The sequence below is a fragment of the Mustela putorius genome, unplaced genomic scaffold (genome assembly GCF_011764305.1).
Source record: "Mustela putorius furo isolate JIRA1106 unplaced genomic scaffold, ASM1176430v1.1 tig00000095_pilon_pilon_pilon, whole genome shotgun sequence".
NCBI classification, from domain to species: domain Eukaryota; kingdom Metazoa; phylum Chordata; class Mammalia; order Carnivora; family Mustelidae; genus Mustela; species Mustela putorius.
This window is the reverse complement of record NW_025421280.1, coordinates 39,257,014-39,279,266: the sequence shown is the minus strand read 5'-3', so window position 1 is coordinate 39,279,266 and position 22,253 is coordinate 39,257,014. Positions and strand designations below refer to the sequence as shown.

General features: G+C 61.7%; 1 protein-coding gene across 4 annotated transcripts; it reads right to left on the bottom strand.

Annotated features, from left to right (window-relative positions):
* Positions 1-1,357: 1,357 nt before the first annotated feature.
* TLE2 (TLE family member 2, transcriptional corepressor) lies at positions 1,358-21,440 on the bottom strand. Of its 4 annotated transcripts, XR_006608608.1 has the most exons (21): positions 21,249-21,440; positions 21,077-21,174; positions 20,579-20,642; positions 20,114-20,158; positions 17,977-18,039; positions 15,796-15,870; positions 15,389-15,572; positions 15,015-15,034; positions 12,364-12,471; positions 11,135-11,179; positions 10,418-10,567; positions 8,867-9,005; positions 7,637-7,797; positions 7,050-7,126; positions 6,089-6,338; positions 5,644-5,891; positions 5,375-5,522; positions 4,214-4,305; positions 3,533-3,683; positions 2,934-3,010; positions 1,358-1,667 (listed from the first exon to the last, which is right to left on the bottom strand). XR_006608608.1 is itself a non-coding variant. In XM_045086933.1 (20 exons), exons 1-20 carry the CDS (start codon positions 21,270-21,272, stop codon positions 1,560-1,562), a joined length of 2,199 nt encoding a protein of 732 aa, XP_044942868.1. In that variant the 5' UTR covers positions 21,273-21,437; the 3' UTR covers positions 1,358-1,559. The 4 variants fall into 4 exon arrangements, 3 of the variants coding, with proteins under 3 accessions (XP_044942868.1, XP_044942866.1, XP_044942861.1); XM_045086933.1 differs by lacking the exon at positions 4,214-4,305 and having other exon boundaries at positions 7,673-7,797; positions 21,249-21,437; XM_045086931.1 differs by lacking the exon at positions 4,214-4,305 and having other exon boundaries at positions 15,389-15,569; positions 21,249-21,435.
* Positions 21,441-22,253: the final 813 nt, after the last annotated feature.

Sequence of the window (22,253 nt, the reverse complement as noted above, 5' to 3'; positions counted from 1 at the left end):
ATGGGGTCCCCCCTTCCCAAGATATCCCAGTGCGTCTCACCTGGGGGTGAACCCATCCCTCAGGGGGCACATGTGGCAACATCTGTGGACACTGGTCGTCATGACTTTAGGGGGTGCTGCTTGGCCCCCCAGTGCCTGGGACGGCCCCGCCAGTGAGTGATGGGTCCTTGTTGGCCGTGCCCTGCGGGAGAGGGTCGCTGACAGCTTCTCCTCCAGCCTCTCCGCGCTGGCGGCTCTCACACCTTTGCTTACCTGTCCCTCCAGGAGAGGCGTCCCAGAAGGTGCCCACCACTCTGCTTTCCTTACCCAGAGAACTACCCTCTCCCCAGAGTGTCTCTAAACCTCCACCCGGGTGCGACTTGTTTGCCCTGGGGTCCCCACCATCTCCCATCTCCGCCCGGGAGGTTCCCAGCAGCATCCTGGCTTCACACCCAGCCCCTCCACGGCGGCCCAGGCTCATGGGAGCTTCCAGAATAGAGTATATGGCTCTGCCCTGCGCCCCGCCCCACCCCCACTAGCCACCCCCCCACCCCTCTCTGCCGCTGCTGGCTCCTGGCCTCCCACTGATGCTGACCGTGCCCCCTGGCTGGCCACGTCCTGTAGGCTGCTTCAGCCTGGGCTGGAGGCCTCTTTCCAGGAGGAGGAGTACTCGGCCCGCCTGGTTTCCACCCGGCCGCACTCATCTCCAAGCCTTTGCACATGCCGTTCCCTGTTCCTACACAGACCTGCATGACCCCCACAAATGGCCATTCTCCGGGTCAGCTCTCACTTACCATCCCCTCCTCTGGGACCGTGGGCTTCACTCAGACCCTCAGGGTGGGCCTGGAATCATCTGGGGGTCTCCAAGGCAAGCACCCCAGGAGCCATGTGGTCCCCTATGTTCTGCAGCCCCTTGTACGTGTGCAGCATCTTGGGAGGACTCTGTCCAGAGAGTAGCCAGTAAGAGACCCAGGCAGCTCTCTCTGGGGCCAGAGCCCCGAGTGCCCGTGTGACTTCCTCTCCCTGTGACACTGGACCCCCAAGCTGTATGTCATGACGGCAGGAAGTCCACCATCCTGGAGCCCCGGGTGTCTACTGGGAGCCGAGCCCTACCAGCCCGGGGACAAGAGTGAGTGATCAGGGTCCGTGGTGTTCAGCCATGGAGGTCCGCGGGTATCCCTTAAGCCGTGCTGCCCTGCACCACGCCAGCTGCTCACGGCGCACCCCACGCTGTTTGAGGCAGGACCGGCTCCTTCATCATCCAGGAAAGGAACGGGAGGCGGAGAGGAGGCAAGCCACTCGCCCGCAGCCACTCACCCCTCCCCAGTGACAGTGCGCGAGAAAAGCCACAGTCGCTGGCTCAGCCCAAGACAGGCAGTTGTGATAAATACATTTATTTCCCCAAAGTCCACCTGCCCGTCCAGCCCCACGTCCAGCCAGGGAAGGTGGGAAGGAGTCGGCCAGAAGGCAGACGGGACTTAGCACTCACAGGTATGAATGGAGAGGGGGTGTCGGGGTCTCTGTCCGGGATGCCCCTTCCCCAGGAGCCGGGCCAGGGGTGCCGGGAGATGGCGGGGGTCTCAGTAGACCACCTCATACACGGTGGCCTTCTTGTCCCCTGAGCCTGTCACAATGTACTTGTTATTTCCGGAGATGTCACAGCTCAGCACGGAGGATGATTCCTTGGACTGTGGGCAGGGACGGGGAGAGGGCGAGAAGGGGGAGGTGAGACGGGGCCCTGCACGATGTGCAGAGGGAAGAGGCAGGGCGACTGGTTAAGCGCCTGCCCGCAAGGATGAGCCGGGGCCAAGACGGGACACGGGAGCCCACGGTGGGGCGCCAGGCCTCTCCCAGTTAGGGGGAGGGGGACACATGTTTCCAGAAGAAGGTCCACTAGAATTGAGCCTCTGGACAGGTGACCGTGCTCCTGGGAAGGGCAGGACCTCTGTGCTCTTGACCTCGAGAGGGAGGGAACTGCAGCCCTGCCCCTTTGGAGGAAGCTCAGAGAGCGTGTGCCGCGGGCTTGAGGCCACACAGCACTGCAGAGGGCCAGCTAAAGCTCACGGCACAATGACCAGCAGCGCCAAACCTTCCCTGTAAAGGGCCCAGCATGAAGTTCTCAGGCTGGTCCAGATCCATCTCTAGCCAGCAAGTCCAGAGGCCAAATCTGTGTCACATGATTCCCCTTTTGTTTCCCTGCCCTTAAAAAATGTAAAAGTCCCCCCCGTACCCACTAGGACGGCTGGGACCAAAAAAGACTCACTAACAAGTGTCGGTGAGGATGTGGACAGGTTTGAGCCCGCAAGTGCTACGTTTCCATCGACAGGTAGACAGATAAACACCGCTAGGTCCGTCCCCACGTGGGAACACCGTCCAGCCTCAGGAAGGGAAGGACCCTGACCCCTGCCATCACGTGGAGGGACCCCAAGGACACGGCGCTCAGTGAGAGGAGCCAGACCCAGAAGGACCCATCCCACAGGACCCCACTCCCAGGAGGGCCCCAGAGGAGTCCCGTCCACACAGACCAGAGAGGAAAGGGTGGGAGCTGGGGCTGTGGCGGGGTGGGGAGTCCGAGCTTAGTCGGGACAGAGGCTCCGTGTGGTGGGATGGAAAGTTCTGGAAACGGGCAGTGGGGGAGGCTGGACGGTGCTTATGCACTTAGTGCCACTCAACAGTACACTTGAAATGGCTAAGATGACAAATTTTACGTCTTAAAAAATTAAGTACACAAATAATTAAAAAAAAAAACAAACCCGGGCTGCAGGCAGATACGGCCCGCGGGCCAGTGTGCAGACAGACCCTGCTTAGTGCCTGCTGGCCGGGGGTTTGGGGGTGGGGGTGGGAGGACCCGGGGAAGTTCTCTGGTTTGCCCCCCCCAGCGAGGCCACCCTGGGGCCCCAGGCCTGTGGCGACCTGCCCGGCGCTGCCCGCCCGCCTGCCCAGCGCTGCGCTACCTGGAAAATGCTGGCCCCGTACGGCGTCCTCCAGGCGTTCAGCAGGTTGTCCTTCCCGGTGCTCACAAACCAGCGCCCTGGGGAGGGGAGGCGGGCATGTTGAAGACCACCGCGGGCTGGCCGCTGGGCTCGTTTCTGGCACGGGAACACTGGCCGCCCCCCCCAGGGGGCTCCACCTGGCCTTTGAGAAGGGGGAGCCCCCAGGAGAGGGCGGCCGGATAAAATCTGGGATGTCCGGTTACGCTTAAATCTCCGAAAAAAAATCATAAATCGCTTTCGGTACAGATGCACCGTATCTTACGATTTATTTATTTTTAGCGTATGTGTGTGTCCAGGGCAATCCTCGGGACATACTTACACTAAAAATCGTTTCGCTTTTATTTTTTCCCCAAGTGCAAGTATATCTCACGCACCGTTTAGGATCTATTTGTGCGAACAAACAAGTGCAATACTTGGGAAAAACTTACACTAACAAATGATCTGCTAAGACTCAAATCCCACCGGCATCCTGCGTTTGGCCGTGTGGGCTGTCTGTGGTGTGCTGGCGTTGGCAAGCCCGCCCCAGCGCCCTGGAGCCCTGCCCAAGCCCGAAGACCCACCGCAGGAGGCAAATTTGAGGGCGAGCACGCAGCTCTCGTGGAGGTGCAGCTGGTACTTCTCGGGCTTGCGGACGTGCAAAACCTCCACGTTGCTGCTCTCCATGCCCACGGCCAGCCAGTCCTGGTTGGGGCAGTGGCCCAGGGAGAAGATCTGGGGGGTGCAGAGGGAAGAGGGCAGATCAGAACCCCCTTCAGATGGTGGAGGACGCCCAGGAGGGGAGGGGAGAGGTCCAGCGCTCTCCCGCCGCAGCCCCGCACGGAGAGGCAGCTGGCCCAGGGCCTGGAACGCAGCAGGCAACTGCATGTCGAATCATTAATATTAATCAGAATTACACGGAACCCTGGGGCCTCACATCCATTATCCGCTCCGAACGCACAACAGCTCCGGGAGGGAGGGAAGCGGGGAGAGCACGAAGCCGGGCGAGGACAGTCGTCGCATCCCCCCCGCCCCCCCGTGAGCAGATGGTGGAAGCAAGCTGGGACCCCAGCAAGCTCAAGGTCATGGATCCGTGAAGGATCCGGGCCTTCGGACTTCCAGCTTCGAGCTCTCCCCGCCTGCCAACGCGTCCTCTGACTTTGATCTGAAAGGGCTCAGTGGCCTCACCCTGCCGTGCCCGAGGCCGAGTGAGGCACAGGGAGGTATAAGGCCCTGTTCCCCCCAGAAACTTCTCAAAGTCTTACTGAGAGGGCACTTGTGGGAAGAACCATAAACTGAGAGCAGAGAGAAGACTGGGCGCGCTTACAAGTTCTTTCCTGGCCACACAGACGTGTTCCTGTATAAAGACAGGGGGCGGGGCACCTGGGTGGCTCAGTGAGTTAAGTCTCTGCCTTCAGCTCAGGTCATCTCAGGGTCTTGGGATCAAGTCCCACATCAGGCTCTCTGCTCAGCAGGGAGCCTGCTTCCCCCAACCCACACCACCGCCTCTCTGCCTACTAGTGATCTCTCGCTCTCTGTAAAAAAAAAAAAAGGCAGGGGACCCCATGGGATGGGAGACACTCACCATGGGATCCCCAGAGAACCACCCATCTAAGTCTCAGGGACAAGGGACAGACATGTCCCCCTGCACCCCAACTTCCTTATCAAAGCAACTTTCAAGCTGAAGAGAAGAGAAGGTAGAACCAAAGGAGTTTGGGAGTTAGCTACCCCAAGTCTTCAAGGAAGGGGGCAAAATGAAGATGGATTTTGAAGGATGAGTAGGAGCTCACCCATTTGGCAAAAGGAACAGGAACGCATATCAGCTAGAGGTCAAGGTGTGGCAGGGCATGCTGTGGCTGAGACCAGAGCGTGGAGGCCTTAAATGTCAAGTCACGAGCTCACGCCCTGCCCCCAAGGCAGGGGGAGAGAGGATCTGGGTGACTCTGCTCAGCCCTGAGGAGCCCCCTGGTTCTGTTCGGCCCCTTCACCACATTGTTCAGCCTGGACTCCCACGATGCCCTCAACAGAGACCTCTCTGCCCAACTACCATGTCAACCTCTACCTGTCCCCCCAATCAGTGGCTTCCCTATGGCGAGCCCCAGGAGCGGTCAGACACTCTTGGTAGGGCCAAGAGATTGAAGGCCAGGAGGAGAAAGGAAGGAATGGGGGAGTGGCTTGGCACAAGCATGTGGGAAAGTGATCTGAGGGTCTTAGTAGGCCCACAGCTTAAAAATCAATCAGTTCCTTTGTGCTTCCCTCTGTCCCTGGAGAATTTAGGGGGAAGGCCTGTGGATCTGTCCGAAGGAAGGACAGACAGCAGGCCTTTAGTCCCACTCGGCCTGTGGAAGTGAGTGCCTTGGGTGGGGAGGAGGGGTCTCCAGATTCCTGAAACTTCTATGGCCCTCCCAGCCAACCCACTGCAGCACCTGGGAGCTGAAGTCGTGCTGTTGCAGCTGGCGGCCCTCCCGCAGGTCCCAGCAGCGCACCGTGTTGTCCAGACCCCCGGTCCAGAGCCGAGTGCCATAGTCGGAAATATCGATGCAGCTGGCGCCGTCGGTGTGGCCCTGGAACTGCCTGCAGGGAGAAGGGCCAGGGTCTTTCGAGGAGCGGGGCCCTCCCAGGCCACTCATCTGCCCCCCACAGCGTACATGCCAAGGCGGGTGTGTGTGTGGGGGAGGGGGATCACGACGCCCACCTGACCATGGTCTGGTTCTGCAGGTCCCAGACCACGATGTTGCCGTCGCTGCAGCAGGAAAAGCAGACCTTGGCGTCGGGGCTGACCGCCAGGGCGTAGCAGGCCGGAGCTGAGGAAGTAAGCTCTGCCTTGATGCGCGGGGTGGGTGCTGCCAGGTCCCAGATAGACAAGGTGCTGGCCTCGCCGCCCACGATCAGACTCCGGCCGTCGGGCAGCAGCTTGCAGGAGCGAATGTAGTTGTCCCGGTTCTGGGACGGAAGACAGCCCAGGGTGTAGGCCTGGCCCTCCCACCCGGCCTCCTGGCAGCCCCCGCCAGGTCGGTTCTCAGAGGCTGCGAGTCCCGCCCCCCGTCTGGCCCGCGAGCCCCGCCTCCGCCGGAGGAGCCACGCCCCCGTCCCAGCGGACTCCCCGGGCTCCGCCCCCAGGCGGCGGGCCCGGCCCTCACCAGGCAGTCGAGCTGCGCCACCGGGGTCTTGGCGCCCGGCTGCCCGACGTCCCACACTTTGACGCAGCCTTTGCCGCCCGTGTACACGTGCTGCGTGGAGCCGCTGATGGTGACGGCGCAGACCACCTCGCCGTGCGCCAGCGTGTGCAGCTGCCGCGCGTGCCGCGGGATGCCCGCACCCACCAGCGCGTCCGAGGGGAAGGGCACCGGCTGCATCTGCCCGTCGGCGGACACGTGGAAGGAGTAGGCCCTGCGCCCCAGGAGCAGGAGGACGGCCGTGACTAGGGGGAGCGGCCCGCCCGCCGCGCTCTCGCCCCCCCTCCCCCTGCCCGGTGCCCGGGTGCGTTTGGGGAAGGAGCCCCGTGATCACTGGTGACCCGACAGCGCTGTACATGGTGGGGGCGGTCCTAGCCCTCGCCCGGCGTCCCACCCAGTGCAGAGTAAGCGCTGCGTAGAGGGGACCCAGGGAGATGCCGGGAGAGCTCCAGAGAATGGGACCCAGGGGTAGCCACCAGCCACAGGGGCCAATCAGATGTCAGTACATTTACAACTTCAGTTCCTCCATGGCAAGAGCCACAGGTGGCCGGCAGCGATGGCGATCACTGGACAGCTGTACGTCCAGAGCATTCCCACCGCGGCAGAAAGTTCTGGGCACCCAGGGCTGGGTCCATCCCTGGGTCCACGAACTGCAGGGTGGGCAGCCGGACCATCGGCCCCCACCCACTAGGGGTCAGTCGTGGGTGTGGCAACCACAAATATCACCAGAAGTGCCAAATGTCCTGGGCTGGGGCAGGGGGGGAGGAGCGCAAAATCCCTCCCCTCCAGTTAAGAAAGAGTGGTCTCCATTTTGCTTGTTACACACCTCTCTCTCTCCAGGGAGCTGCTCAAAGAGACCTTCCGGAAAGGCCGCTGGGGAACCCCAGCCCCCACCCCACAATGGGGGCCCAGAGCCAATACTCACGGTTTTCCACCAGGGATAGTGGGCAGGGAGGAGGAGACAGAGGACCCTCGGAGATGCGGGTGACACTCAAATGCCATCTGCCAAAATGCCAGAGGGGGTGTCACGGGTCAGGGGACTCCAGCCCACCTGTGCCTTTCCCCAAGCTCACCTGCCATACTTCTCCATTTATCAGAGGATCCCCAATCTGTTCATGGGCCCCTCCCCAAGAGGCCAGAGATGCCCTGTCCTCCACCCACACTGCAGCTAGGAGAGCGGAGGCTTTCACTTGCGGGAACCCCAAAGTCTCTGCCCAGGGATTCCTAGAACTGCAGAGTCATAAGGACCCAGAATGGGACCCTCAGCCCTGTGGCTGGGGCTCTCTGCTCCTTACAAGGCAGCATGCTCACTGTTGCCTCTGCCGGTTATAGGTGTGTCTCTGTATTAAGCTTGTGGGCTACTGAGACCCTCAGATCACCTCCCCACGTGCACATGGACTCCCATCCCTTTCCCTAGTCCCTTGTCTCTCCTTACGTAAGTGGTTTCTCGTCCTGGCCCCCAGCCCCTGCACCCTGCTGGTACCTCCTGGTGCCCCCACGCCAAGGACTCACCATGGGAGACCGTCCATACACTACAGAGCCGCTGACCTGGGGGGACAGGTGGAGGCTGACGTAGGAGCTGGGCACAGAGAGGTCCCCGTTAAGGGCGCTGTGGGAGCTCAGGCTGAAGGACGTGGTGAAGGGACCGGACAGCGTGAGGGGGCTCCGCAGGGCTGAGTGAGAGAGAGGAAGGTCTTCAGACACCTCCGGCCCAGATCCCGCCTTCCACAGCCGTGGCTGGTCATTCGGGGCTGCCGTGCTCTGGTCCGGCATCCACCACAGCCTCTCCTGTTTCCAGATGTTTGGGAATATATTGTTCCCTCTGGCTGACATGCTGTCCCCTTTCCTTCCTCAGCGGCGAAACTCCTACTCACCCTTCAAAACCTAGACCCAGGGGTGCCTGGGTGGCTCAGTTGTTAGGCGTCTGCTTTTGGCTTAGGTCACGATCTCAGGGTCCTGGGATCGCGCCCGGCGTCGGGCTCCCTGCTCAGCAGGACGCCTGCTTCTCCCTCTCCCACTCCCCCTGCTTGTGTGCCCTCTCTCACTGTCTCTCTCTCTCTCTGTCAAATAAATAAATAGAATCTTTAAAAAATTAAAAAAAAAAAAACCAACAACCTAGACCCAATGTCCAACCATATCTCAAGAACATCACTGAGCCTCCTCTCCTCACCCCCCCTCTAACCTTGCCCACGCTGGTTCCCTCCCTCTACCCTAGCCACCATCACACAGGACGGCCAGTTTTGGGGTCTGGGTCTCCTTCCCCACCATCTGGGAGCATCTCGAGGGCAGGCTCCAGGGCTGATTTTTTGGGGGACCCCAGGACCAGCACAGGGCCTAGCCATAAGACAGAAAAGGGGAACACTGTCGTCCCAACATTAACGACGGGGAACCTGAAGCTCAGAAAGGTTGAGCCACTTGCCCACGGTCACACAGCTGCTGAGTAGCCAAGGCTGGCCTCAACCCAAGGCTGCCTGAATCCAAAGCCCGTCTTGCCAGGGCTCACTAGGCTAAAGCTCTTGAGTAAATCACTTCCCCTCTAGGGCTCAGTTTCCCCCCGTTAACCCAAGACCGTAAGGAGAAAGAGGTCCAGAGGGAGTCAGTGTTGGGCTCAGAGGCATGGAAAGGGCCAAGGCCAGGCCCGAGCTGGATTCAAACCTCCTGCTTCCCCCACTCCCTACCATTTTCTAGAACCACCCCTCCACCCCCGCCAGAAGGTTCTGACAGGCCGCAGCAGAGGCTCACCAACACTGTCCGTGCAAGGCGCTGGCTTGGCAGCAAGCTGGCGGAGGTGCCCCGCTGAGCTGGGCCCGGGGGTGGATGCATCCTGGGGCGGGGAGGAGTCGCAGGACTTGGGGGCAGGAGTGCTGGCGGGAAGGTCGTTCTGGGGAGAAAGGTCAGGACCGATCACCCCCTGGCACCCGGCACCCGGCAGCCCACGAGGGGGTGGGAAACTAGGTGAGAGCAGAGAGCGGGGGTATCCGCGCTAGGCCAGGGCGCCAAGCAGCGCCCCTCTGCGGTTCCAGGGGCGCGGGCCCCTCGACTGGTCCCCTGAACATGGGGACACGTGAGGGTCTGCACACGGGAGCACCAGGTGCACGTGTGAGCGGAAGGGGCGAGCATCTGCCCACAGGGCTGCGCACAGGCGGGGAAGGGGAGCCGGCACCTGCGGCCAGGCTGTGCTCCTGTATAATAAGATACCCGGTTAGGAGTGTGGGTGTAGACTGGCCTTGAGCAGGGGCACGCCTGCAGGGAGAGGGGGACAGGAAGTCAGGAGGTTGTCCCGTCCTCTGGGGACAGGGAATGGGAAACCCCCGGGGGCAGATGAGCTCCCGGATGAAGGACCAGCACCCAGGACAGGTGCCCGGCCCCTCACCTGCTCCCAAGGGTCCAAGGGTCGGGGTGTGCCTCCTCCCAGCCCTCCCCACCTGCCGCAGCTGTGGCTCTGGAGGGGAAGCCGGCCTTCAGGGACCACCCCCCCCCCGCCCTCTTTCTGCTGCATCTCCTTGGCCTTTCAAGAACTTCCCATTCTTGTCCCCTCTTTCCACTAGACAATCCCACATTTTGTACCCGCCACAGGCGCCCGCCCACGATGGGGTGTGGGTGGCGACCACGTGGGACAGGGAGGCCTTGGGGGGGGGGCGCTTCTCCGGGAGAAGAGAGCTGCCCCTCCCCCTCTGGTCTCCTGGAGTGGAGGAGGTCACCGAAGATGCCTCGGGAGCCCCAGCCTCTGCGGTTGCCATAGCAACCTGCTGGGAGGGGAGGCCTAGAAACCGACACACTGTCTGGGTAAGTGCAGGGCAGGGGTCTGGGGAAGATTTGGGGGAGGGAGGGGGTGGGACAAACGGACCTCGACTGTGTGGGGGGGGGGCGTCCTACAGCTGGCACGGACAAGATTGTTCCCATAGTGATCCTCTTGCCTCTGGGGACAGGGACGACAGCTCAGGTGGGGCTGGTGTGTCTCCAGCACCTGGCAAAGACTTTAACACTTGGGGGGGCTGGAGTGGCCCTCGCGAGAGCCTCCCTCCTCCAGGTCCCTGTGTTCATCTCCAGGGGGCTTCCTAGTTCTTACGAGAGATGCCTGGCTTCTCTACAAGGTGGTGGGTGAGTGGTCTCTTCCTACCCACAGAGCCAGTCCACTTGGGAAATACAGATAGAGGAGAAGCGGTGTTTCAGAAGGTGGCCAAGAACCTGAGCCGGGCTGCTTTCTGTCCACTCCGTATCCTGCGTGGTGGCATCTGTTTCCAGGTCCCCAGGATGAACAAAGTGAGTTTCAAGGCCTCCCCTGCTCCTTACCAGGACAAGCTCCTTGGCTCTGGGGAGTGGAGAGCCGAGGCTGGAGGCCAAGGACGCCGGACTGTCCACGAGGTCCCGACGGGCAGGGACGCAGATGGGTGCCTTTCCACAAGGGGTGGTAGCTGGGCTGGGAGGCTCCGAGGGTTGGTCCTGGGTTCGACGAGGTGACGTTAAGTGGAGATGAAGTGGGTGAAGGAGGAAAGCCCCTCTCTAGACCCCTCCCAAACCCCATCCCACACTCCAGACTGGGCACCTACGGTCCACCTTGAGAGGATTATGATTCCCCTGGCTCCGTGCCTTACTTTACTCATCTGTAAAATAGGACTGATCGTTCCCAGCCCATAAGCACACAGAGTCACGGCTACGTCAGGACTTGCTTTCGTCACCCGCCTCGAACAGATGGGGAAAAGTGAGACCATAGCAGGGGGCACACTCCCCCAGCCACACAGTGAGCCAGGGCTTAAAGTCACTTCTGCTGCCCATCCCCAGGGTCCTCTGGGCCTCAGTTTCCCCACCTGCACTATGGCGAGGAGGTCGGCCTGAGGTGTCCCCCATCTCCTACTCCCCTTCTCCCATGCCACCCTCATCCCAGCCATGCACGGCGGGAGGGGGGCAGGACCCTTCCTTCCCCCAGGCCCCCCAGCCCTCAGGAAAACCGGCCGCTCGCTGTGCCCCATCCTCCGAGTCCCGGAAGTCAGAGGTCGGACTCCGACTCACCTCGTCCACCACCAGGTTGTAGTCACTCTTGTCTTCGTCGCTCTCCTGGAGGGGTACGGGGCGGAGGGAGCTTACCCTGGCGGTGCCTCTGCCTGCCCTGCCTCCCGGCCTCTGACTCATTCTCGGGGGCGGGGGCGTACACAGGGCCAGCCCCCGTCTGACCGGGAGTCCGGGGCTTCAGAGGCCCATGGGCTTGGTTCAGGAAGAAGGCTGCCATGAGCTCAGGTGCGGCGGGGAGGTGGGGGGGTGTCCCTCGTGGAGAAAAACAAGGGGACGGAGCTGCGCACCCAAGACTTGCTGCGGGGCCCTGAGCACCCCCAGCCCTCCCTGGATCTCAGTTTCCTGCTCGTGCAGGGAGGGGAAAGCCAGAGGCCAGGACTCGTCCAGTCCTGTCAGGGTGGTCTGTCTCGTCTACCCATCTGCCAGAGACCTCACCCCTCCTTTCTCCCGGCCTTCAGCCTTGCCCTCTCCAGGAAGCCCTCCAAGCTTGCTCTGGAAGGATTTTCTTAACACCTATCCCCACATCTATTCTACCTCCTTCTGCGGCTGCTCCCTACCGCCCTTGCGAGGAACAGTGCTGTCTGGGGCCGCCCTCTGGTCTAGCTGAGAAGCCCAGGAAGACCAAAGCCCGCCTGAAGGCCGCATCTTCCCAGCCGGGGGGTGTTTCTTTAACGGCCCCCCAACCATCCCCAGTTCTCTTCTCTAAGACAGAATGAGTTGCTGACACGTAGAACAAGCTGTGATGATGGTTGAAGACCAAAGGCAGCTCTGGCCGAGACGGCCTGACAGACGGTGGGGACCAGGGTGAGGCTGTCCCTACTGATGGGATAAGTGTCTCCTCGCCAGCCGCAGTCCCGGCCCCCACATTTCCGCGGGGGCCCTGGGTGCTAGAGGCAGAAACTACAGGTGCAGTGCTCCTCCAGTGAGGGAGGGGGTCTGGCCCGGGACAGCCCCCTGCAGCAGAGAGCACTCTGGGCCTCACAGAGAGGCAGGGGAAGGGGGAATTGCAGACAGGCTGAGCCAAAGCTAGGAGGGGGAAAGACAGATGCCCGGTCCCAATGCCCGGTCCCGAGGCTCCAGAGACACAGCACCCAGAGCTGGGCCCGGCCCCACAGGGCTTCCCCGGGCAATGGTGCGCTATGGAAGGCTGCAGAGTGAGCTGGGCTCTGGGAGGCTCTGAGGAGCCAGACTGGGGGCCCACCCCAGACTTCTGCTTGCCCCCCACTTACGTAAGGTCCCGAGAGATCCTTGTCCTCAGGTCGCTGCTTCCCACTGCCCCCTGGGCCACCCGGTCTTTCCTCTTCCACCACACTCCCAGGGGGTGAGGGGGATGCGCTCTGCAGAGATACGAGAGCTGGGTGAGTCGAAGGGTCAGGCTCCTGGGGCCCCAGACTCGATCCTGGCTGAGCCAAGACTGGGGGTCCCCAACACTGTTACGAGGATCTGTGCCTCAAGCTTCCCCATCTGGGAAATGGGACCTTCCAAGGCTGGACTCAGTGCTAAGCCCTTGATTTAGAGAAAGGCCAAGGCCGCGGCCACGCGCCGTGCTTGCTTTAGTTCAGTGATACACGTGGCCAGCTTTCCACGTTGCCACGTCTCAACTTTCTTTCTTTTTTTTAAGATTTTATTTATTTATTTGACAGAGACAGAGAGATAGTGAGAGAGGGAACACAAGCAGGGGGAGTGGGAGAGGGAGAAGCAGGCTTCCCCACAGCAAGCCTGTGGGCAAGTGATGGTTAATTGCATGGTACAGACAGGGAAACTCAGCCTAAGGGAAGACAGGGCTGTACAGTGACTTAGGGGCCGAGACAGGACTCAAAGCCAGCCCACACACGCCAGCAATACGATCTCTGATAATAAAGAAATAAATCTCAAATAAATAAAATGTTAAAAAGAAAGAAAGAAAGAAAGGCGCCTGGGTGGCTCAGGTATTGAGGGTCCGCCTGGGGCTCAGGTCATGATTCCAGGGACCTGGGATTGAGCCCTGCATCGGGCTCTCTGCTCGGCGGGAAGCCTGCTTCTCCCTCTCCCACTCCCCCTGCTTGTGTTCTCTCTCTCGCTCTCTCTCTCTGTCAAATGAATACATAAAATCTTTTTAAAAAGAAAGAAAGTTGAGACGTGGCAACGTGGAAAGCTGGCCACACGTATCACTGAAATAAAGCAAGCATGGCGCGTGGCCGCGGCCTTGGCCTTTCTCTGAGACCCGCGCGAGCGCCCGCACCGGTCTGCATCTGTGTCTTCAGCTGTGAAATGCGGATGGGAGCCGCGCCTGCTTCAGGGCTGCTGGGAAGAGCCAGCGAGCCGCGGACCTAAGCCAGCGCCAGGCCCTCCGCGAGTGCCCCCCGGGCTCTCTGGAGGACCGGCCCGTGTGTGTGCGGACACAGAAACCCATATCGCACACCAGGGTCTCTCGCCTCGGCCTTGTGGGGCCGCCACCGGCACGCTGGGGGGGCTGAGCAGCATCTCGCCCCCGCCATCCCCTCGATGTCCGGTGCTCCCTGAGTCGCAAGAGCCACAGATGTCCCCATACAGGGCCTGGTGTCCCTGAGGGCATAATGTCTCATTTGACATCCCCTCTTTCCTGTGGGGCACACCTGACAGCGGGGAGAAGCAGCCCTTCACACTGAGGACAGGAGTCATTTTAGGAAAGGGGACTTGGATGGGGGGTGGGGGGGCGCCACGGTCCCTTTCCTGGGCTGGGCAGCATCCCCCACAGTTACGTGTCCAGCCAGAAGCTCTAGATGGGGCCTTATCTGAAAACAGGGTCTTTGCAGAAGTGATTGGTTCCTGGGATGTCCACCGCACGCTATCGCCATGAGAGGGAGGCCTGGTCTCCGCCACAGTCTGTCAAAGGAGCAGGACCCCCGGGGCACCTGCTACCTCCTGTCTTGGACTTGAACATGTGCGAACACGCGTTTTACATGTAACAGAGAGAGAGAGACAGACGCCCATCCCCGGGCGCAGCCCAGACGGAGCGTCCCCACCGCGGTTCTCCAGATCTGGGCCTCCAGCTCTGCATCTGCGAAATGGAACCGTCGGAGGGCGGACTCACGGCCGTCGCGGGCACCGCGGATGGCGGCGCGGGCCGGGCGCGGGCGCAGGCTGGGACGAGCTCTGCGCGCAAAATGCGTTCGGATCTTGGAGCTTCGGCACCACGAAAAGAGCGTGACCCGCGCGGGCAAGAGCCGGTACGAGCCGACGGCGACGGCGGGGACAACCTGGACACGCGCTGTGCTGACAGACCCGGAACGGACTCCGAGTCCACAGCCTCTGCCTTTTTTAAACCGGGCTCCTGGAAAACCCGCAGGCGCAAACTCGGTTGTCACGCAACTGCGTAGACCCGCCCAGCGCACGCGCACCAGAACAGAGGTGGCCGCAGGACGCGGGAAGCGGAGTCGGTTGCGGGGCCTGCACCGCGTGCGGTTTCCTGCACCGGATGCTGCGTTTTATAGGAGACTGCACCGCGGGGCCGCTGGGCCAAGGGACTTTTCTTTGCAACCTCCTGTGCATTTATAATTGTTCCAAAATTAAACACTTCCTTAAAAAATGACACACGGGGCTCACTGGCTCTACCGGGCAGCAGTCCGGCAGATACTCGCGGAGGGAGGACGGACACACTCCCGGACGGACGGCTGCGCGGATGCCACCACCGCCCGCATTCGATTCTTCGTTGCAAGAAAAGACTCGAGCTGGAAAACTCGATCCCTAACACTCTGGCCTGAGGGGCCCCTCCCACAACCACGAGGCTCCAGCGGCCCAGCGCCTGAGAGACCCGGCTTGGGTCTGCTACCGAGCCCCCCATCAGCTCAGAACCATCGGCTTCAGCCACGTGCCCGTACAAGGCGAAGATCCCCCAAGTTCCCCGCCGCCCTCAACTTACCCTGCTCGGGGCTCTCTCCACTGGCAGGTCGCAGGGGAGGCAGAGAGAGAGAAGACAAGACGAGGGTTTCATAGCCTGTGGTGCCACAGGGCGCACCCCTCCAGAGCTTCTAGAGCCTTCTCCCCCGCTCAGAACCTCCCTTCTCTTTCCAACACCCTGGCAAAGCAGTGGGTTATTCCTCGCCCCCAACCATCCAGATAGATGCCCAGAGACGGGCAGTAACTGGCCCGAGAACACACAGCCGCTGGGGGTCGCAGGCCCTATCATTCACTCCCTCACGCTTCGGTGCGTCTGGTGCTCTGGACGGGGTGGCCTGCCAGTCCCCCTCCCCACCCTTGTCCCCCCGCCCCTGCCACTCTGTGCTGCCCACTTACCTCTGGGTCCCTCGGCCTCCCCACCTGCCCGGTCCTCCTTGGCGGCCGCAGCCAGCTGAGCCTGGGCGGCCAGTGCTCCGGACAGGGCCAGCAGCCCCGTGGCGCTGCTGCCCACCAGGCCAGCAGGGCGAGGGGTGAGGGGCACGGGGGGAGCATGGTGGGACAGCGGCTGGAGCTGCTGCTGCTGGAGAGAGGAGGGGTGGGCCAGGGCCAGGCCGCAGCCCAGCAGCGCCCCTGGCCTCGGGGGCAGCCCAGAGCCCGCACAGAGTCTGCGCCCCAGAGTCTCCGGGAAGGCCAGAGCCCAGGCCGGCTGCCCACCCGGCACCCCCAGCTTGAGCACCCACTGGGTGCCAGGGCCCTAGGGGTGGGGTGTCCCGAGGGCAGGGGAAGGGCAGGGGGGGACTCACCCCGATGAGGCTGTTCAGCTCCCCCACAGTCACCTGCTTGGCCCGCTCCACGGCCTGTAGCACCTGCTGCTGATGCTGGGGGGGGGTACCGGGAAGGGGGTGCTCGGGCTCCCCATCTGCTGACCGCCCCCAGCCTCCCAGGCAGAGTCCCCTGACCCCCAGCTCGCCTGCCTGCGCCCATCCTTGTCCCCAGCGCTCGGTGTCTCTCTCCTCTCTCTCCCCTTTTCCATTTTAAGTCGTGAGTCAAACACAGAGACAAAGAAAGCATGTACGGGGCAGCGAAAACCAGTCAGTGTAAGTCAGGGCCGAAGGATCAGGACATCCCTGGGCACTGTGGACGCGGGGTCGTTCTCTGGGGTGGGGAGGTCCGGGAGCTGCGGGGGGCCGAGCAGCATCCCCAGCCCCCACCCACTCCATACCCTCGTCTCGGACACTGCCCAGCGCCCCCGGCAAAGAACTGCGGTCTAATCAGCACCAGCTAAAGGACCGGGTCGAAGAGAAGAAACAGGCAGCCCGAGAGCCCCGGTGCCTCCGCCATCCTGCCGCCCCTCTTCCTGCCTCTCCCTACCTGGAGCAGTGACAGACGGTGCCCGACCTGCGTTGCTGGGTAAGGGAGCCGCCGGCCACACGTGGCCACCGAGCACTGGAAATGTGGCCAGTGCAAGTGAAGAACGAAACGTTTCACTTAATTTAATACAAATGTCCGCAGAAACTTAATATATTGAAATCGAAATACAGACGAACGGATAGCGAGGGCCCACACGTGGCTGGCAGCTCCCGTGGGAACACACGACCTACGGCTGTTCACGCACACTCCCGAGGCCGGGGATTTGGGTTGTCCCCACCAAGGACCTGTCAGAGGCTACCAGGAAGCTGCTGTGTGTGGCACACCCGTGTGTAAGTGTGTCTAGGCCGAGGGTTGGTCAACTTTCTCTGAAGGGTCCCAGACTAGGTACTTTCAGCATTGCAAGCCTGTCGCAGATTTTCTATCTGCCATTTGATGGGGAACGCTGCTCCAGAGATCACGCACATGAGTGGGCATGATGGTGTACCAATAAAACTTTATTTACAAAACAGACAGAGGGTGGGACTTGGCCCTCAGACTACGGTTTGCTGACTCCTGGCCTAGAATGGAGTCGCCAGAGTACACGTGCGTGTCTTCATTCACTTCCTCGTCTTTTCAACCTCCTTTCTCCCCATGTTGCTGTTCTCACACAGCCACCCTGTCCCTACCCTTGGCCTCAGACATCGTCTCTACAGTCTAGCTGGGATATCCCTCCATCCCAAGCTTCTGGAAAAATCTCAGATTCAGTGGGAAAGCGAGATAAGCATCTGTTCCCCATCACAACGAAGCCCCCCCCCCCCCAGTTATCCCTCCTGCAGTAGAACCTGCCCTCACACCTCTTACGGAGAGAATGCTCCAGACAGAAGCAGGGACAGCTGGTGCAAAGGTCCTGAGGCTGGCACGTACTTGAATTCTTACAAGGATGAACATTTTTTTTAAGATTCAGGGAGGTGTTCATACTGCCACCTGCCATGGCTCTATCTTTTTTAAAATTATTATTGTGGTTATGGATATTTAAGAGTCGTCACTGTCACCGTCTCTAAGGCCACAGCTCAGCGGCATGAAGCAGACTCACTGTCCTGTGACCACCCCAACCCTCCATCTCCAGAACTTTCCACCTCCCCAAATGGAGACTCTGTCCCCCCAAAACACTGACTCCCCGTCTCCTCCCTCAGTTCCGGCTCCCACCATCTCCTCTCTGTCTGGACCATGGGTCTCCTCCAGGGACTTCCTGGGGGAGGAAGTGAACAGTACTTGTCCTCTGGTGACGAGCTGCTTTCACTGAGCACACAGAAGGGCTAACTTTTTACCGGGTGCTTACTTAGCTATCACCCTGCTGTGTTCATTTGTCTAAACATCTCCACAAAGGCACAGACAAGGCAAGCAGCCAAGGGCACACAGCCAGGACCGGGACCCAGGAGGCCTGGCGGCAGGGCTGGACCCCCACTCCTCACCCTCAGCCACCAGCCCCCAGCCCCCTCGGTGCCTGAAGCCCCCTGCTCCAACCCAGTGCCCCCCTCCCCCGGGCCACCCAGCGGAACCAGTGCCCACCACTCTGAGCCGGCCGCCCTCCTCCACGTCTCCAGCTCCCCTCTGCCCCAGCGGGGCCCACTCACCTCCTGGGTCAGGAAGGGGATAATCTGAGCACAGATACCACTGAGGCGTTTCACGATCTCGGCCTGGCAGGAAACAGTGGGGAGCAAGCTTGGAGGGAGGACCCTCGGTCCAGACCCTCCACTCCAGACATAAGAAGTCTTGGTAAAGCCAGGAGGTAGGGGGCCGTCCCCAGCGGGTGCAAACGGGGGACGCGGCAGCTGAAGAGGCAGAGACTCGGGGCAGACCAAGGGGCTGCCGAGGAAGCAAGCGGGGGTCTACTGAGCAGATGCCCAGGGCAGCCGTGAGCCGGAAGGCGGGGACAGATCCACCAGCCGCCAGACTCAATCAACAGATTCCCGGGAAGCAGCCACACAGCCGCCCCACTCAGAGGGGCCTGGGGGTCATCACGAACAAAGGAGTGGCCCTCCCAGGCCGTCTCTCCTGGGCACAGGCTCTCTCTGGGTCTCCTCTGCAACCTGGGGCCACAACCAGGCAGAGACCCCCCAGCGCACCACCCTCGGGGAGGGGCTTTGTGGTGGTGGGTTCATAAGAAGAAATCCGTCTTTCGCTCTTTGTCCCCAGTTCCTGGCAAAGAGCCCCTAAAACTCTTGGGATTTCTGTGATGGGTAAGGGACCTGGTGGGGGCAGGACATCATTTGCTGCTCTCAGTAACCCCCTGTCAGCCATACCTGCTTTTACTAGAGGGATGGAGTTAATCACCAGTGGCCGAGGATTTCAGGCCTATGCAGTGAGACCACCATAAAAACCCCTAACAGAGTTGGTGGAGAGCTTTGGGCCGGTCCAAGTATGGAGGTGCTGGGAGGGGGACGCCCCCCAGGAAGGCCACAGACGCTGTGCGACCCATGCCTGGCCTCTGCCCTCTTCCGTCTGGCTGAGCTCCGTCCTGTCTAATAAGCGGGTAACCTAGTAAGTCAACTGCTTTCCTGAGTTCTGGGGACTGTTTGCGCAAATGATTGAGCCCAAGATAGGGATTATGGGAACCCTCAATTTACACAGAGTTGGGTGGTCAGAAGTTTGGGCCGGAGACCCAGACTTTTGCTTGGTATCTGAAACAGGCCAGGCCTGTGGGACTGAGCCCTGAAGCTGGGGTCTGTGCTGACCAGGCACACAGGGTCCCAATCAGGCTGGACATCTGCTGGTGTGGGAGCTGGAGAACTGGTCGGTGTGCAGAAACCCACGTGTTTGATGTCATAATAGGGACTGGAGTGGAGACATTGCGGTTTTACTTGTAGGTTTCACTGGGGACTGGGTCTGGGCCAGGGGTACCGAACAGAGAGAAGTGGGTCTGGGCCAGGGGTACCGAACAGAGAGAAGTGGGGTGGGGTCAGCTTTGCTTGTGCTTGGGTTGGAGGGGTGCTGGACGGGGTTTGAGTTCCCACTGGGAGGGCGGAGACTGGGCCCTAGCACCTGACCACCACTCGGGGCCCTATAAGGAGTTCTATTTCATGGACCCATGCGACCACACCCTACTCCTGCCAGATCACCCCTCTCCAGCCCATACCAGGGCCAACAGAGCCCACATGGACCCAGAAAGGCACCCCCCAGGCAGCCCACACTCTCAGCCCACCCACTACCCCTTCCCACCCACCTGGAAGCCACCTTGTTTTAGGCTCTACCCACCATTCTGATATCCTAAGGGACAGAATCTAAGAGTCCATCAACCTCCCAATCTTTCAGGGCTCCTCTATCAGAGAAACTTGAGGTCAATGTCAGGTTCTTGGGGTTAATCTTTTTTTTTTTTTAAGGAGGCTCTGTGCTGGGTGTGGAGCGCAATGTGGGTCTTGAGTTCAAGGCCCAAGACCAAGATTAAGGTCTGAGCTGAGAATCAAAGAGTCGGATGCTTAACCGGCTGAACCATCCAGGCGCCCCATCTCAGGGTTGATCTTGAACAGCTGGAGTCCACTTCAGGACCTCCTGGTCTAACTTAGAACCTTGAATCCCACACAGAAACTGACAAGAATCTCAGAACCTCAGAGCATTTGGGCCCATGTCACATCCTTCAAAGCACCAACAGAAGCTTGAGTTCCACCTCAGACCATCAGGATCTATCTCCAAACATCAGACTCCCTGAGCTGAAAGGGACCTCCAAGACCCTCGCCCTTCCTACTGGACACTCTGACCCCCTAACACAGTTACCTGTTTGTGCATTTCAATGTTGAGCCCGTAGGACATCTCATAGTACTGCAAAGGAAAAGCCAATTGGGATTGTCTACAGGGCCAGTCCAACGCTGGGTCTTCCAGGAGTCCCCAGGCTCGGGGGAATCACAGAAGGGCACAGAACCTCCCAGCCCCATGGGAGCCCAGAGGGGAAGACCAGGGGAGGAAGCAGGGAGGGGGACAGGAGGAGGTGCCCGGAGACCCTGGGCCCTCAAAGATGCCCACGGAGAGAGAGGACATCCTTGTGTCATTGTTTGTACGAGTTGGGAAGGCCGGCGTAAAGGCAGCCTGGAATCCCAACCAGCCCCATTCACAGACACGCAAAATGAGGCCGGGAGTGGCAGTGTGAGCCGGATTCACACCCCTCCCGCTTTTACTCACAGCTGAGCCCCCCCCCCCCCCCCGCGCCCCCCTGCCCAGTCCTGGCAATGATGAACCCCTCACCATGACATAATGTCGCTGCATTTCTGTCTTCTCACTGGCCAGCTTCTCGCATTCCAGCTTGAGGCTGGAAAGGAGATGGGGCATGGGGTCCCGCTGGGCCCTGCCTCTATGGCCACCCTGCCCCCACCACACGCCACCCTGGGAAGGACACGGGGACACCCCCTCTGGGCCACTTTCCAAAGTGACGCGTTTGGCTCTTTCCCCTCTCCCCACTTCCCTAGCGTCGCCCCACCTCCTGCTCCCAGTCCCTTCCCGCCCCTTCTCAGGCTCAAAGTGTCCCAGTACTGAGTGTCCCCAGGCACCTCACCTGCCTTCCACCTGGAAGCCATTCCTCCCTCCTGGGGGGGGTCCCTCCTCCCCGCTCCCTGGAGGCCCCGCCCCCGCCTGGCTGCGCCCCCGGGGGCCCCCAGAGGCCGGCCCCTCTCCCCCGGGCTCCCAGGTGAGCTCCCAGATGAGCTCCCGGGCCCCCCGGGGCGGGGCGCCCCCGCCCCCCCTCACCTGTGGTACTGAGCCTGAAGAAACTGAAATTCCTCTTTGATGCGGTCGCAGATCTCCAAGATCGAGAACTTGAAGGGCTGGCCGGACTGAAGCGGGGTCTGGGGGGCACGTTGGGGTCTGAGCTCCCGGGCGCCCGCGCCCCCGCCCGGCGCAGCCCGGGCCCCCCACTCACCGGGTGCCTCCCCTGGGGGTACATCCTGCCGATCCGGAGGCCCCCCGCGCCGCCGGGGCCCAACGATCCCGAGGAGGGGTGGTGGGGGGTGACGAGGAGGTGGCGGGGCTGCGGGGGGGAGAGCCGGGGGGGGCCGTTCGGAGAAAGGAGGGGGCGCGGCGGCGCGGGGCCGGGACCCCGGAGCGCCCGCGCCCCCCCGAGCGCGCGCGGGGGGCGGGGACGCGAGGGGCGCGGGCCGGGCGGGGGGTGCACGGGGCCGGCGCGGAAGGTGGCGCGAGCCGCGGCCGGGTGTCGGCGGAGGCGCGGGCGGCGGGCCCCGCGCGGAGCCGCCTCCCTCCGGCGGGGCTCGGCCGGGAGCCGCGGGCAGAGCCGCCTTAAGGTGGCGCCGCCGCCCCCGGTCCGCCCACCCGGCCCGCCCGCTGCGCCCCCGCCGCCTCCGGCTGGCGCCCCCGGAAACCCGTCCCGCCCCTCCACCCCGGCCGGCGCCCGGTGGGGAAACTGAGGCTCGCGCCCGGCTCCCCACCCCCCCCCCGTCGCCGCCCCCTCCCTCTCGAAAAGGGCCCCAAAGAGAGAACCGAGAAAGCGTAGAAATACCTGGGGCCCGCTGTGGGGAGCAGCGTGATGGGGTGGGGGCAGCTGGGGTCAGAATGGCCTTTCTGAGGGAGCGGGCTAAGCCCTGAAGATCCCGAGGAGGCCCGGAAACCGGCCTCCCAGGGGACCGGGAGGAGCCCGGTGCGGACACCTGAGGAGGCTCCGGAGCCCTAGCCCCCTGGGGTCTCAGTATTCCCATCTGTACAATGGCAGAGACGGGGCCATTTTTAAATGCGATGGTACCTGAGCAGCCCTCGGCCCGGCCCCGCACAGAGCAAACTCCCAGAGACTGGACTTGGGGCTCCCCTTGCCACCGCCAGCGGACTGGGCTGTCTCCCCTCTTGGACTGTGAGCGCCTAGAAAGCAGAATTCCCGTTGACAACGGCCAACTGAACGCCTGCCATCAGACTGCGG

Excerpts from the sequence above, each read along its gene's own strand:
- TLE2 (XM_045086926.1), bottom strand. The coding sequence starts at position 21,272 with ATGTACCCCCAGGGGAGGCACCCG. Across the intron at positions 7,127-7,636 it reads TGTATGGACGGTCTCCCATG|ATGGCATTTGAGTGTCACCC; the intron begins GTGAGTCCTTGG and ends GCATTTTGGCAG. Across the intron at positions 3,011-3,532 it reads CCTCAAATTTGCCTCCTGCG|GGCGCTGGTTTGTGAGCACC; the intron begins GTGGGTCTTCGG and ends TCCCCTCCCCAG.